A 12990-nucleotide genomic window follows, 5' to 3' on the forward strand; every position below is an offset into this window, starting at 1 on the left:
GATGCTGTACGATTGAGAGGTGAAAGGAATACATCTGTTAATTCTGAGAGCAGCTGGCAGAACTGGGAGACATATTAATAACAGAGAAAATTAATTCAGACTAAGAGTGCACATGCATACCTTGAATTATTCTCAGCAAACAGAAGTAGATCTGTTACAGTTCGTGTAGGTAAATCCAATGCACGAGAACGGTCTTAACCTCACTTGCTATTCGGTCCCACTTCTCATTCCCCCCTTTTGGTATGACTGAACTGCAATTAACCTTATTCAGGGAGACTACATCCTTATTTTCTCTCAATACGTAAACTTCTAGTATAAACATGCATGTTGGAACTGAAGAAGACAAGCGATACATCTATGCAATACATAAATACACCAAATACCATAGGAGAACAGGAATTCACACTCCAATTGTTATTCAACCAGTTTATGGTTATAACACAGCTCTCAAAAACTCTCTGAATGTCTAACAATCATCTTGTGGTGATCTCTTCTTGCTGCCTCATGAGATGTACTAAAATCAAGCAAAGGAAAAACAAGGAGTTCAAACAGGTTTCCTAAATGCACACAGAGGAGTCAAACTCTTTAGACAGATAAGTTAAAGCTTACTTGCCTGTTTCCCCCTGTCTAGTTGATGAAATTCAAGATCTCTCAAAAAATCACATCCACTACTCAGGGGACCAAGGAAAACGCAGGCTTTCCTTTCTCTCAAAGGATACACTGTTAATCCACAGAGCTTAACGTTTCAACCTCTCACTCAATATGAGACTAAGAAATAAAGCTACTTTACTTCTTGAAAATAACTAAAAAGGAATTGGGAGGAACTACCTAACAAGAAAATTCTCAGCTGTTGCCAGACCAGTAAAACCTTTCCAAGCTCCTTAGCATTATTGTTGATAATGTTACCTCCAAGAGAGAAAAAAGATACTGATTTAATTGCCTAGGCAACCTGGGCTTTGGCAACTTATAAGGCAACAGAGTGTAAGCTGCTTCATTCAGTTGAATATGATATTCCTGAATTGCAGATTTAAACAAAACAAATCCACCCAAAGCAGTGACCCTTATTCCATTTACAGCAGCACTGCTGTTACCCACTGGAACTGCTATAACTCCTTGCAAATGTAGGCTGTTTGGGATAATTTCACTGGTCTAACCAAGTCCATTTTAAACACTTGCCAGTGTAAATTCAGAGTTCCCACAAAGCATCCCTGTTCTGAGCAATGGCATGTGGTTTTGCCCTTCATCTTTTAGGCATCTTTTGGGTGCCAGCATATATAAACAAATTGTTGGGTAGACCTGGTAAATTCAATTTTAGGAAAACATCTGAGAGCCTTCAGCACAGCATTCCCACCACAGTATCCATCTTTGGGATTTTCAGATGAGGAGAAGGAGGGACTAGAAAAAACACCATCTCCAGCATTCACAAGCCTCTGTTTCTCATTCTGGTTCCCATACACATTTGCTACACACTCTTCAGCAGTTCACCTGACATCTCCCCACCAAACAGCAATAAAACACAGCTCTCCTCCCAGTTCAGCAAGGTGAATTAAAAATCTTGTTACTGCAATGTAACCAATGAGAAACTCTCACGATCTCCAGCAATGCAAACATAGCAAAACCATCCTAAGGAGGCAATTGTAGATGTTCCCCATGTGGGGTGCCACCAGTTGGTGTGCACACACAACTTCTTTGCTGCCCTCTCTTTGTTGTTCCAATGCAGACCTCGTAACAAAGAAAAGTGAGAATTTGGAGAGGCACTGAGCACTGCATTAAGTATAGAAAGAGCCTACTTTTATGGTATTACTGCACCTATGCAAGCTAGAGCAGCAGGGAGAGGTGTGTTTGGGGACTAGCAAAAACACTCACCTAACCCCAGTGCTGCCTGTCCTTCCTGAGGCAGGCACCATGGCCAAGTTGTGTTTCTCCACCTCAGTCAAATCAGTGAGATATAAAAGGAGCACAAGATCTAGGAAGTGCTACAAATACATGCCTTAATTTGTGTTGAATCAGGACTGTAAGTCAAGCTTAATAGTGAAACTTTCCACAAATCTGGTTGGGATATTTTTATAAATGTAAAGAAGAATGAAAGCTGTTATTGTCTGAATATTCCATAATGTCTAACATTTTTATTTTCACTGAACATCCAGGAGACTTTTAGAGAGGGGAGGAAAAAGAAGAGTTTGGCCAGCAGAACAAATATTTGGTATGTTACTGACCTTTTAGCTAAAAGAACTGAATCCTTTCTGGTTTTGATTAAGGTTTCTTGTTGGGGGGAGGTTTCTTGAAGGGTGTCAGCCACATCCCCTTCCCCCAAGCAAATAAACAAAAACTATTCTCCTCCCCCACCCCAACGGAGTTTTCTGCATTGATAAAATTTTTAAGTGAAACTGCTTTTGCCCAGAGCTTCTAGGTAATAATGTGCCAAACTATAAAGGGACTCCCCAAGTCCCAGTGTTTGGTGAATTAGGAGGAAATCCCATTTTTCCTGCTGAACACATGTGATTTGGGATGAAGTTAGGAAGGCAAAAGGAAGCTGCTCTGATGACAACTACCTGGGGGAGAGGGGGGATGAATGCTGCACAAGAGCATCTCCAAGGTTATGACAAGCTGGGAAACCCTTTAGCAGCTCTTGCTCATGCTCTGAACCACAGTGCCTGACTTGTGAATGCTACTTGAAAGTGCAGAGCCAGTCTTGAAGAAAGCAACTGGATCACACTACAGTTTGTGGTTTCATTTCACCTTTTTCTGCTAGTATGTATGCCCATGGCTTACAGTCAGTTCCGTGTGCCACATCCCTACCTTAGAAAGATGAATCTAAATAAAACAAAAACCAACACGCAATCTACACTCTGCAAAATGTTTAAGCACATCTACTACAAATACAAAGACAATACTGAATAAATTCTCTCCCTGTCACACTGCCAGAATTGGGGCTGGAATATTTGCAGATGGCCCCATTATATTAAGCATGGGGTAACAAATTATGTGCAAAATTAAGGAGAATTCTGTTGTTTCTATTTGCTCAATGCTAGCTGCTTCACAAACATTTCCATTTTCAACATATTTTCAAATGTTCACTTACAAATGAAGCCAGTTAAGTCTTCTTTTGGATACAGTTGGCCTCCCAGAAGACTTACTGCCATTTCCTTCAGATCACCTCTTGGATAATGTTATGATGGAGAGCTCTAGGGGCACTGACTCCCAAGACCAGACTCTGCTGAGCACACACAATAAATCACCTAAAACACCACCATTCTTCAGCCCTTGGAAACGGTCAGAACTGAACTGTGCCTCTGTACAGCATTATTCTGCAGCTCTGCAGATGGAGGTCATAGTTAACTGGAAAACCACCACTTGCCTCTTATTCCTTACGCTGCATCCTTGACTTATGCTTTAAAGCTCATGCTGGTTTATATCTGTGAGTCGAATGTCAAAGCAGAACTAGCTAATGAAAATGACAGGCGATGTAATTACTGCTGTATTGGCACTGGTGCCAAGATTGCTGCCTGCTAAACTTGAATACCTCCACTGGGTGGCCAGCAGCACGCACGCTTCACAAACACACACACTGCTCTCCTGACCCAGAGGGAGGACATGAGGATGGGAAAAAAGAACACTTTTCTTTCCTATAGCACCATATATACAGCTATATGAAACACATTGCATTGGCAGAGCACCCATGATTAAACTAAAATGATAAAACTAAACATGATTAAACCTTTATTTCAAGGATATGACGTGTTTTAGATGACAAACCAAAGATCCAAATGCTTGAGACTCACACTGTCAAATCATGTCTCCATTGCAGTAAACAGTCTGCTACTTTGAGTAACATACTCAGAAATTCCCCAATGTTAGAGCAATTACAAATATTTTTTCTGATTATCTATTATATATTATCTATTATTATCTATTCATGTGTCTTTTTTCAATATTCAGGAACCAGATTCCTCAAAGTCCAACAATGTGAAGTCATGAAAGACACCATAAAAGAAACATGGCCATATTCTGTAGGTTACTTCAAACAAGACTTCGAGGCCAGCAAGGCAAAATATGCGTAGCTTCACGTTTCAAACTAGCTCTACCCAGTGTTTTACATATACACAAAATTCTGACCATGTACAGTACATAAATATCCAACTACTGCTCTACCAGCATGAGTTCCTCTTATGTACCATGAGAACTGATGTTGCACCTTATCCCATTCAACTGGACAGACTGACTGTGCCTCAAAACATCCATCTCTACTTGTACAAAAAAAAAAATAAAGATATTTATTTGAAAATGCCTGATAAATATAATCCACATGTTCTCCTCTCTTGCTTTGCAGACCAGCTATGGAAATGATTTGCCTGTCTTTGGAACACAGTTCTCAGATGTACTGTATTTGGAAAATTCAATTAGAAAAAGCCTTTTTAATATGGTTAATGCTCTTTCCTGTTTCTGACATTTTCACACACAAAGCTAGTCACAAAGTGCAGTGAATAACCAGGGCTTTGAAACCACTACAAAAAAACAAGCAAACAAAAAAGTCATGTGCTGAACGATGCATGTAAAATGACTGGGTGTAAAAATGTTGCATGATTGTGGAAATGTTGAGAAACCACAAATGCATTCTTACTATACTGAATAATGGCAAGAACAGTAATGCTGAAAATTCATCAGAAGGGGGCTGTATTTGATGCATACACTTCTGTGTTATTTTTTTCTGGAACTGTTGTAACCAGCTGGCTAAAGACTGGACAGACAAAAGCACAGATTCTGACTCATTCATTCCCATGGAGAAACTCCCTCCACAACTGAGGGATCTCTGCACTTCATTTTAATCCTGCTGAAACTGCTCCTCAGTCAGCCAAGGCCTCCCAATGGGCCACCTTGCTCCTTGGGAAACCTCTGCAGCACTAAAATGCTACTGAGGGCAAGTAAGGGCTACAACATCTGGCCCAAACTTGTGAACATCTCTGAAATCTGCAAGAGCAGAACGCTTGAAAACAGAATAATGTTCCAAATGGGTTTACCTGTTCACAGTGAAATACTCCTTGGCTTTACTGACGCAGATGCTATTACATTCACACGATCAAATATAAGTGGTCCACTGATACATCAAGAAAATTAAGTCTGTTTTTCCTTTTTTCCTACAAGATGCATTTAGTTTTTTTTAATCGGGAAGCGCATCCCCAAAAGGTTCATACATTCACATGTTGTGTTTCACTTTTTCCGCACCAAGCATTTTCAAACTGCTGCTGTTGGTAATAAGGAGTATGCTGGGGTAGGACAAATATCTGCACATATGGCTCTTTTACAGTTTTCTTTTTAAATTATCACTTTAATTTAATTAGGTTTCAGAGGTTAAGCATAAAAAATGCACTTTCATTGTAAAGGAAGAAATGAGACAAAACCTCATTCACATGCAGCCCCTTTGACTTCAACTTTTCTACCCATCTCTTCCGCATTATTATTAGCCCATGAAGCTGGCAGAACCACACTCACCACTGCAGGTAGGCATTTCAGCTCTCCTTTTGTCCCACCCATCTTTGAAAAAAAGAATAGGGCTGTGGGGCAAAGCCCTTTTAAGGTCCAAAGAGAAGAGAAAGTAGGGAAGCACAACAGCTGAAGCACAGTCTCTGCTGATAGACACAAGAAGGGAAAGTTGCTCTGACGGCAGATGGCACCAAGACGCTGAGCACAGCTAGGTCTGGAGTTGGCTGTTCGTTTCTCTTGCATATTGGGATGCCTGGATTCTCCTTTTAATGGGGCTTTTTAAATATATAGCAGTATAATGAATATAACAAACATCACATTCAAACTGATTTTGGCTTGATAATTTCCCTGGCCCTTTTCACTCCCCTTTAAAAATTACAGGCTCTCTCTAACATTGGGGCCATTTCCTGTTCTCTCCTGATAACAACGGAAAAATACTTAAGACAGCTTCAGATAATAAGATAAGAAATGATAATAAAAAAGTGTATTTAGGTCTGCTGAATGGTTTACAGGAGGATTCTGGGATGCAATGATATGAATCTCTCTGCAAGGGAGCATGGGGGCTGATCCACCAAGCACTCAATTGATACATTTATTTTCCAAGAGGCAATGGAAAGGGAAAGCATTAAAGCAGAAGCCCCACAACGCCCACGGCTTCCCTAGCCAGCTTCAAAAGATAAAGCTGGTTGGGGAATGGAGAAGCAAAGCAAAATAAGAAATAGCACTAGGAGCAAGTACTGGGGGGGGGGGGGAATGCACCTCCTTCCATTCCTCTTAAAATTATAACTGTGTCGGTGTTTGCTGGTTGAAGACAGCCACCCCTTTAAGCCTTTTTTTTTTTTTTTTTTCCTGTTGTTTTTGGTTTTCAAAGCATCACATAGGACGACTGAATTGTTTGCACAATTAAAACCATGTCAGCTGGCTCCAGACCCACTGAAAATCAGAAAAGACTAAGGCTGATTTGGAGAGTGCCACATTTTCCATTTCTGCTCCTTTCAAGGGTCTGTGAATGAAAGAACTGGTGGAGGGGTTCCACCACAGAAAAGATTGACCAACTGGGTGATGACTTTGGAGAATGAGGTTGCATAAGAATCATTTTAATATTTGCGTATTTTGGAAACATAGAAACAAAAGAGCACTAAAACTTTGCCCGTGAGATATAGTAAGAAAACTTCCTGAAGAGGGCACAGTTAAACTGTTGATTCATTGCCTTACAGAAGCACTATGCATACATAAATGAAGTTCACTAAGACAAACACCAATCAGAAAATCCCTCAGCTCTGGGAAGGATGCCAAAGCCAGGTCTGCACCCAAATTCTGCACCCACATCCAACAAACAGGAAACAAAAATAAAAGCAGCCGTGGAAAAAATGCGTCAAAACCAAATGACTATCTCCCTCAGTTTTCCACCCAGTCGTGGAAAGTGTGTGACATGGCAAATGATGGGAAATATTGCTCGAGACCTCTCCTGCCTTTCTTGGTCCCGCACTAATGCCCCCTGGTCGTGTCCCTAAGCGCACACACAGCACTCTGCCATGCAGCATTACATTATGAACACGTGGCAGTGGGTGCAGGATGCCCTGCAGCAGGCAGACGTGGAGCAGCAGGTCCCCGTGTCCTGCCAGCAGGACATCAGGCTCCTTGCTACTCCAGGTCCTGCTGCCCAAGGGGATCTTCTCAATCCTCAGATCTGCACAGACTGACATGAAGCCACTGACATCTAGGTCTGTGTGCACATGGTGCTAATAAAAGCTTGAAAAACAGAAACATCAAGCCCCAGCCACATCCAACAGGAAAGCAACCGAGGAAATAAACGATGCAGAAATGTGATATGATGCATAATCGGTTTTTGTACTTCCATTTTCTACAGTCTCTTTTTCACGACCAGGTTTCCGATATCCCTGCGAGATAAATTCCTGGTGTACTGTGGAAACGTGACCAAGGGTGAAGCAAGTACCACCGGGTAAGGATTAACGGGGTTAAGGTACAAAAACGATGCGCACTGCATCCCAACACCCTGCCGGGGACAACGGGAACAAGAACGGGCGGGAGCACTCCCCAGGCCGAAGGCTGGAGAGGAGTAGGCTGCGATGGCTGGGAGAGAGCACGGGATCGGGCTGTGAGGCCGTCTCTAGTGCCTCTCGACTGAAGTGATGAGGGGGAAACCAGTGTTCTTCCACTTGCACTGTGCTGACATCTCCAAATCAAAGCTTTGCTGCACGTTGCTGTTTCTCGGTGGCAGGTATGAAACACGCGATCAGCTTCTGACAATTCCTTTCTCTCGCTACCAACGTAACCGGGAATTTGCAAGAGCTTTAACGAACGCGCACATCCCTGCTACGTGCTGTGCTGCCCACACGCAGAAGCAACCTCTCTCCCCCCAGTGCTGAGCAGCTCGTAGAAAAGTATTTCTCAGCAGAAGCCATCATTTCCACTTCAGCTCAAACTCCCGGGAAGAGAGGAGAAAAGCACCGAGAAAGTTTTATCTGGCAGCAGAAGCAGCTTCCCGCTGTGCCTGCCTGCAGCAGCCGGGCTGGGGCAAACCGAACCGGGGTTCTTTGTGATTGATGCTCCAGGCACCGCGGAACGCATGGAGCCACTTTCACTTTGATGGGGGAATTTGCACACAAGCTCGGAGAGAAACATACTTAGTAAATGCCCCGACCCGGCGAAAATAAAACAGTAACATAAAATAAAGACACTACACACGCGGTAACTGCCTTCGGGTCCATCACGCTTTAAGAAAGAAGCAGAGCGTGGGAGAAGCGGGTCTCACCAAAGACCTCTACCGAGGGGTCGGAGCGGCCGCAACGGCTCCCACCTGCTGTGCCTGCAGAGCCCCCAGCCCCACCGGGCCCCATCCAGCCCAACGACTGCTCCCCCCCGTCCCGCTCCCGGCTGGAGACCCCGGGACGGGACGGGGCAGCCGCCCCGCTGGCCGCGTACCGCCGGCTCGCCCCGCCCGCCGACCCCGCAGTCTCACCTTGCGCGGCAGAGCCGGGCCGGCTGGCCCCCAGGACGGCCAGCGCGGGGAGCACCACGCTGTGCAGCAGGTATCCCATTCCCAGCCCGCAGCGGGCCGCCGTGCCCTCCAGTCCTTTCCCCATAGCCGGGCGGTAGCGCAGAGAGGTGCGTCTCGAAGCCAGTTCAGCTGCCGGCGGCCCCGTCCCGGCGCGGAGCCCCGCAGGCGCTCAGGCTGCGCGGAGTGCGGTGGGGCGGGGGGCGGCGGGGCACGGGCGCGGCATGGCGGGGTGCGTAGCGTAGCCCGGCGGAGCGCTGCCTTCCCGCGGGTGCCTCGGCTCGGAGCGGCTCGGAACGGCGAGGCTAGCTCCAGCCCGCAGCCCGCGGGGCGGGGACGGGTGGGGGCCGGGCAGGGCCGGGCTGGGAGAGGGGCTGTGCCGCCCGCCTGCGCTCAAATGCGAGCCGGAGCCGAGGAGCGAACCCAGAGGGAAAGGGGGCGGGGGAGGCTGGGAACCACCCGCCGCAGCCCTGCCCCGCTCCCCCTGCGCGGATGCTGAAGCACACGCATACACACTACCGAACGCAAACAGCCCTCCCCGATCCGGCTGAGGGAGCAGGGGGAAAGGCTACCCCGGGAGGGGGTTGGGGAGCCCCTTTCCCCAGGGAACGGCTTTCCCTTTCCTTTCCTTTGCCGCCTCTCCTAAAAGGCTGAGGTCACCCCAGGGTCCCAGCCCTTAGCCCAACACCCTCAACATGCCTTCTCTTGCCCTCTGCCTTCATTGCTTGTCCACCGAATCCCACAGGCAGTGCCCACAGCTGAGGTTCATTGCTCGACCAGGGCTTGCTTAGAATTCACTGCTGGTTTTGGTTTTTAAGTTGCTGTTCCCCTTGCTGTTCCCCAGGTGGGCTGCCTGTGGCAGTGCCCAGACACAGCTTCTCATGTGCCAGGCTGCCCCTACTCCAGGGGCCTATAGTCCCATAGCATACTGTGCTGCCCTGGGCAGCCTCTCCTGCAGTCCAAAAGCTCCCTAAGGAGAGCTGCCCATGAGACAAGCAGCACTTTTTCATGCATCTTCCCAGACACGCTGCTTTTGCCTTCTGCCCGTCAGGAAGAAGTAGCAGCATGAGGCTGCCATGGCAATACTGCGTAAGAGTTTCCTGGGGCCCCAGTAGCTACTTATCCCCATGGGGCTCTATACCTCAGCCCTGTGATGTTAATGCCCTTCCCATATGGACCATCCCTATTTCTGGGTTTTGGGAGCTTTATTTCAGAAGGGAGATATGCCAGGAAGGTGCCCCAGGGAGATCACACTTCAAGCCCAGCAGCTTCTGTGTTCTAGTCCTGTCTGTTTCCAATTCTACATCACAGTTTAGAAAACACTGAGGCTCCATCATTACTTTGGAGGCTGTGTAAGCAGTGGAAGGGGAACTCTGAACAAGAACATAATTCCAGAACAAGTTGGGTATTTTTTGTTTGGTTGGTTTTGTTTTTGTTGTTTTGTTTGTGTTGTTTTTTGTTTTTTGGTTTTTTTTTTAATTACTTGTGCCCTACATACATCCCAGACCTTGTACTCCCCAGCCTTATGCGGTGGGTGGGAAGCGAACAGATCATTTCCCTATCTATGACATTTGTCTGCCAGTTTTGCCATAACTCAGTAAAGCTGGGAGCTTCTATCATTTGTTGGGTACTTGCTGTTTCTCTTGTGCTAGATGAAACTTTGCAGAGGCAAGAAAATAAATCCCTGAAATATGGAAGTTGAATGCATTGAGGCACAAGCTGACAGGCACATCCAGTGCCACAAGAGACAGGAGAGGGAGGTCTGGTTTCTCCATTAAATGGAGTTAATTTATTTTTGATGTTTTGGGTCTTCCCAGGAGTAATACCTATAGTTTCAGGCTTAGTTTCTAGTTAGTACCTCAGTGACCTCATTAAATAGGTCCATCCCAATTTCAAGTCAATGTCCCTGCAGCCTTGTCTGGGGATCTCTAGTGGCTGCCAGTGTGTCAGCCTCTGCTGTGGTATAGTGCATGGGGAGCAGAGCTGATCACAGTCAGCATGCAAGTGACAGCATGGGGACAGCTAACTCTCAGCTGGGAGGCAAAGCAAGTCTTTTCCGAATACCCAAGTTGTGGCAGACAAAGGAACCAGAGTACTGCAGCCTAAGGTGTGAAGGAATCACTTTCCTGCTGGAAGTAAATATGCTTTGACCTACAGAAGGCAGTTCAAACAACAGCACTTAAAAGCTAAACAGAGGCTCTCTGGAGAAAGTGTTTTCCAATTTTTCTGTGCTCCATTATGCATAAGAGAGTGCATCCGATCTGCTGCACATGCTCAAACCATGGAGCGTTCTCAGAGGTCCTCCACGTACTGACAAACACTACCTGTGCCTGGGCATCCCAAATGTTACTACATAGGACATGGCCCATCCAGAAAGCTGTCCCATGGACTCTTTAGCTTTCTCCCTGTGAGGTGAGCAGAATTATCAGGCCAGCTTAATAAATTTCAGATTTGACACAGTTAAAAGACTGAGATAATTCAGGGATTTGGGATTAGAAAATTCAAATTGTCTGGGTTTATTCCAAGGTGGATTTGTTTTTGCTTTCTGATGGAATGTGGCTGGAGAGGATGTTTTCTTGGATGTTTAAAAAGTAGGTGACTTAAAAATATATTCCACTTTAAGTTTACCATTTAAATTTCTTTAAATGCCTTTAGTAACTACTGAATACCCATCAGAAAATTGTCTGAAGCAGATGAGTATCTCCAATTTTAGACAGAAATATGGGGTTTCAAACATTTGCTTTGAAAGGTGAATCTAGGTGCCTAACAGCTGCTATTTTGGCTGGTATATTCAGCTAGATTCAAGAAACAGCAATTTCATATCTATGGCAAGTGACTATGCAAACAAGGGTAATGTTTGTGTGTTTCTATGTGACTTGTGTGTGTTTTTGTTAGCTTGTTTTCCAAAAGAGCTTTTTAAATGAGGGTAAGGTTCTGAATTAGTACTTGAAATTTTTCACCCCTGCTGTCAGCTCAGGAATTTTCAGCTCTTAAAAGGCAGTTTTTGAAAGTGCAGAGCTGGTACATTTGACTCCAGCGTGTTTTATTGCTCAAGCATCTGGAGTTGCAAAACAATCATGTAGAAGGTAGGTTGGACTGGAAAAGTCCTATCAGCCTTTATAATCAACATCATGAATAGCAGTATAAATTACCAGGTTTTGCTCTAGATGTTTTCTTGAGGTTCTCTACATTTATAAAAAATTATACAAAAATTAATCTAATTACAGCACTCAACAGACTGGGAACTTATATTTTCGGTTGTTACAGTGGCACAGCTGAGGTGAAGTGATACATTGCAGCAGGCACTGTATAAAAACAACGATTTCCTGATCCCCATTGCACAGAGCTGGGAAATTTGGATCACGACTGGAGCAGAGGTAATAAGGTACCCTATGTTAGGTGGGAGCAGAAATCTTGTTCAGGGGTTGACGACTACGGGTAAGATTCAGTAATTCATTCCTGCCCTGAGCATCATGTCCCTAGACAGATACTGCCACTTTGGGGCAACTCACCTGAGAAAGCACTCACTTCACGAATATTTATAAGAGAGCAGAGTGGCTCCACATTAGGTGATTACATGTGGTAGAGTGCTCTCAGCTACTGAAACACACCTGAAGCAGCATGAAGTACTTGAGCAAGGGCTACATTTTTCAAGCTACTCCCCTGGCTGTTTGCAGCGCTCGGCAGCATGTGGCATGCCTGTCATTGAAGGCATACCACACACCTTCTTTTGGTTGTACCATTCCCTCAGGCTCTGCCATGCTGTTCTTATTTTATGGCAGAGCCCAGCATAGTACAATCAAAAAAGCAGGTGTGATACATATCTCTTAACTTCACTGACATATGTACCACAAGGCATCAAATACTGCAGTTTTATATCTGTAGGCAATTACTTCCTTTGTGATACTGTGGATCTGCAAATGAAACTACCCACATTTCAAGAGCAACACAACATCATTCCCAGTTGAAACTTCGGAGGTTTTGGTGGTATTTTTTTTTTTTTTTTTTTTTTTTTTTTCATGCTGGGAATGACTGTTTGTGGTAGCAGTGTGATCTGAGGAAAGTTTCTTTCATAGCTAGCAAAATCTATGAAAACAGGTGATTACGTTTCAACTTCCAGAATCATACATCACTGTGTACTTCACTCATTTAAGGAACCAGATCTTCTGAAAACCACCCAAGCTCACACGCTATATCAGTGTGCTAAACTTTCAGTCTGGGTGTTATACTAGCAAGGCTCTGGTCCAAGTATACCTCCCTACCCAGAGAAAAGGATTTTAAGTGCATTTCACTTCACTTCAGATCTGTGCTGAATCACGGAGAGGCGGCATTATGTCCCGTTCATGACACATTTTTGGCTCCACATGCTCCTGCTTGCTTAATAAATGCATGGCAATTAATGTTGCCCTCACTACTTTTTAGAACAGTTTGGCTTATGGTGTCTGAAGGGGACGTCCTTGAACTAAAAGAGCATTTCAAGTAATTATGCT

The 12990-nt window shown here is 45.0% G+C and overlaps 1 protein-coding gene across 1 annotated transcript in view; it reads right to left on the reverse strand.

Annotated features, from left to right (window-relative positions):
* The window catches only part of UNC5C (unc-5 netrin receptor C), a 232752-nt gene extending 224164 nt beyond the window's left edge, over window positions 1-8588 (reverse strand). Inside the window, exon 1 of the mRNA XM_042871720.1 lies at window positions 8465-8588. Within this exon, the coding sequence (XP_042727654.1) occupies window positions 8465-8588 (124 nt within the window). The remainder of the gene's footprint in view (window positions 1-8464) is intronic.
* Between the last annotated feature and the right edge of the window lie 4402 nt (window positions 8589-12990).

The sequence above is a fragment of the Lagopus leucura genome, unplaced genomic scaffold, assembly GCF_019238085.1.
Source record: "Lagopus leucura isolate 7727_CA_CO unplaced genomic scaffold, USGS_WTPT01 Super-Scaffold_100004, whole genome shotgun sequence".
Lineage (NCBI taxonomy): Eukaryota > Metazoa > Chordata > Aves > Galliformes > Phasianidae > Lagopus > Lagopus leucura.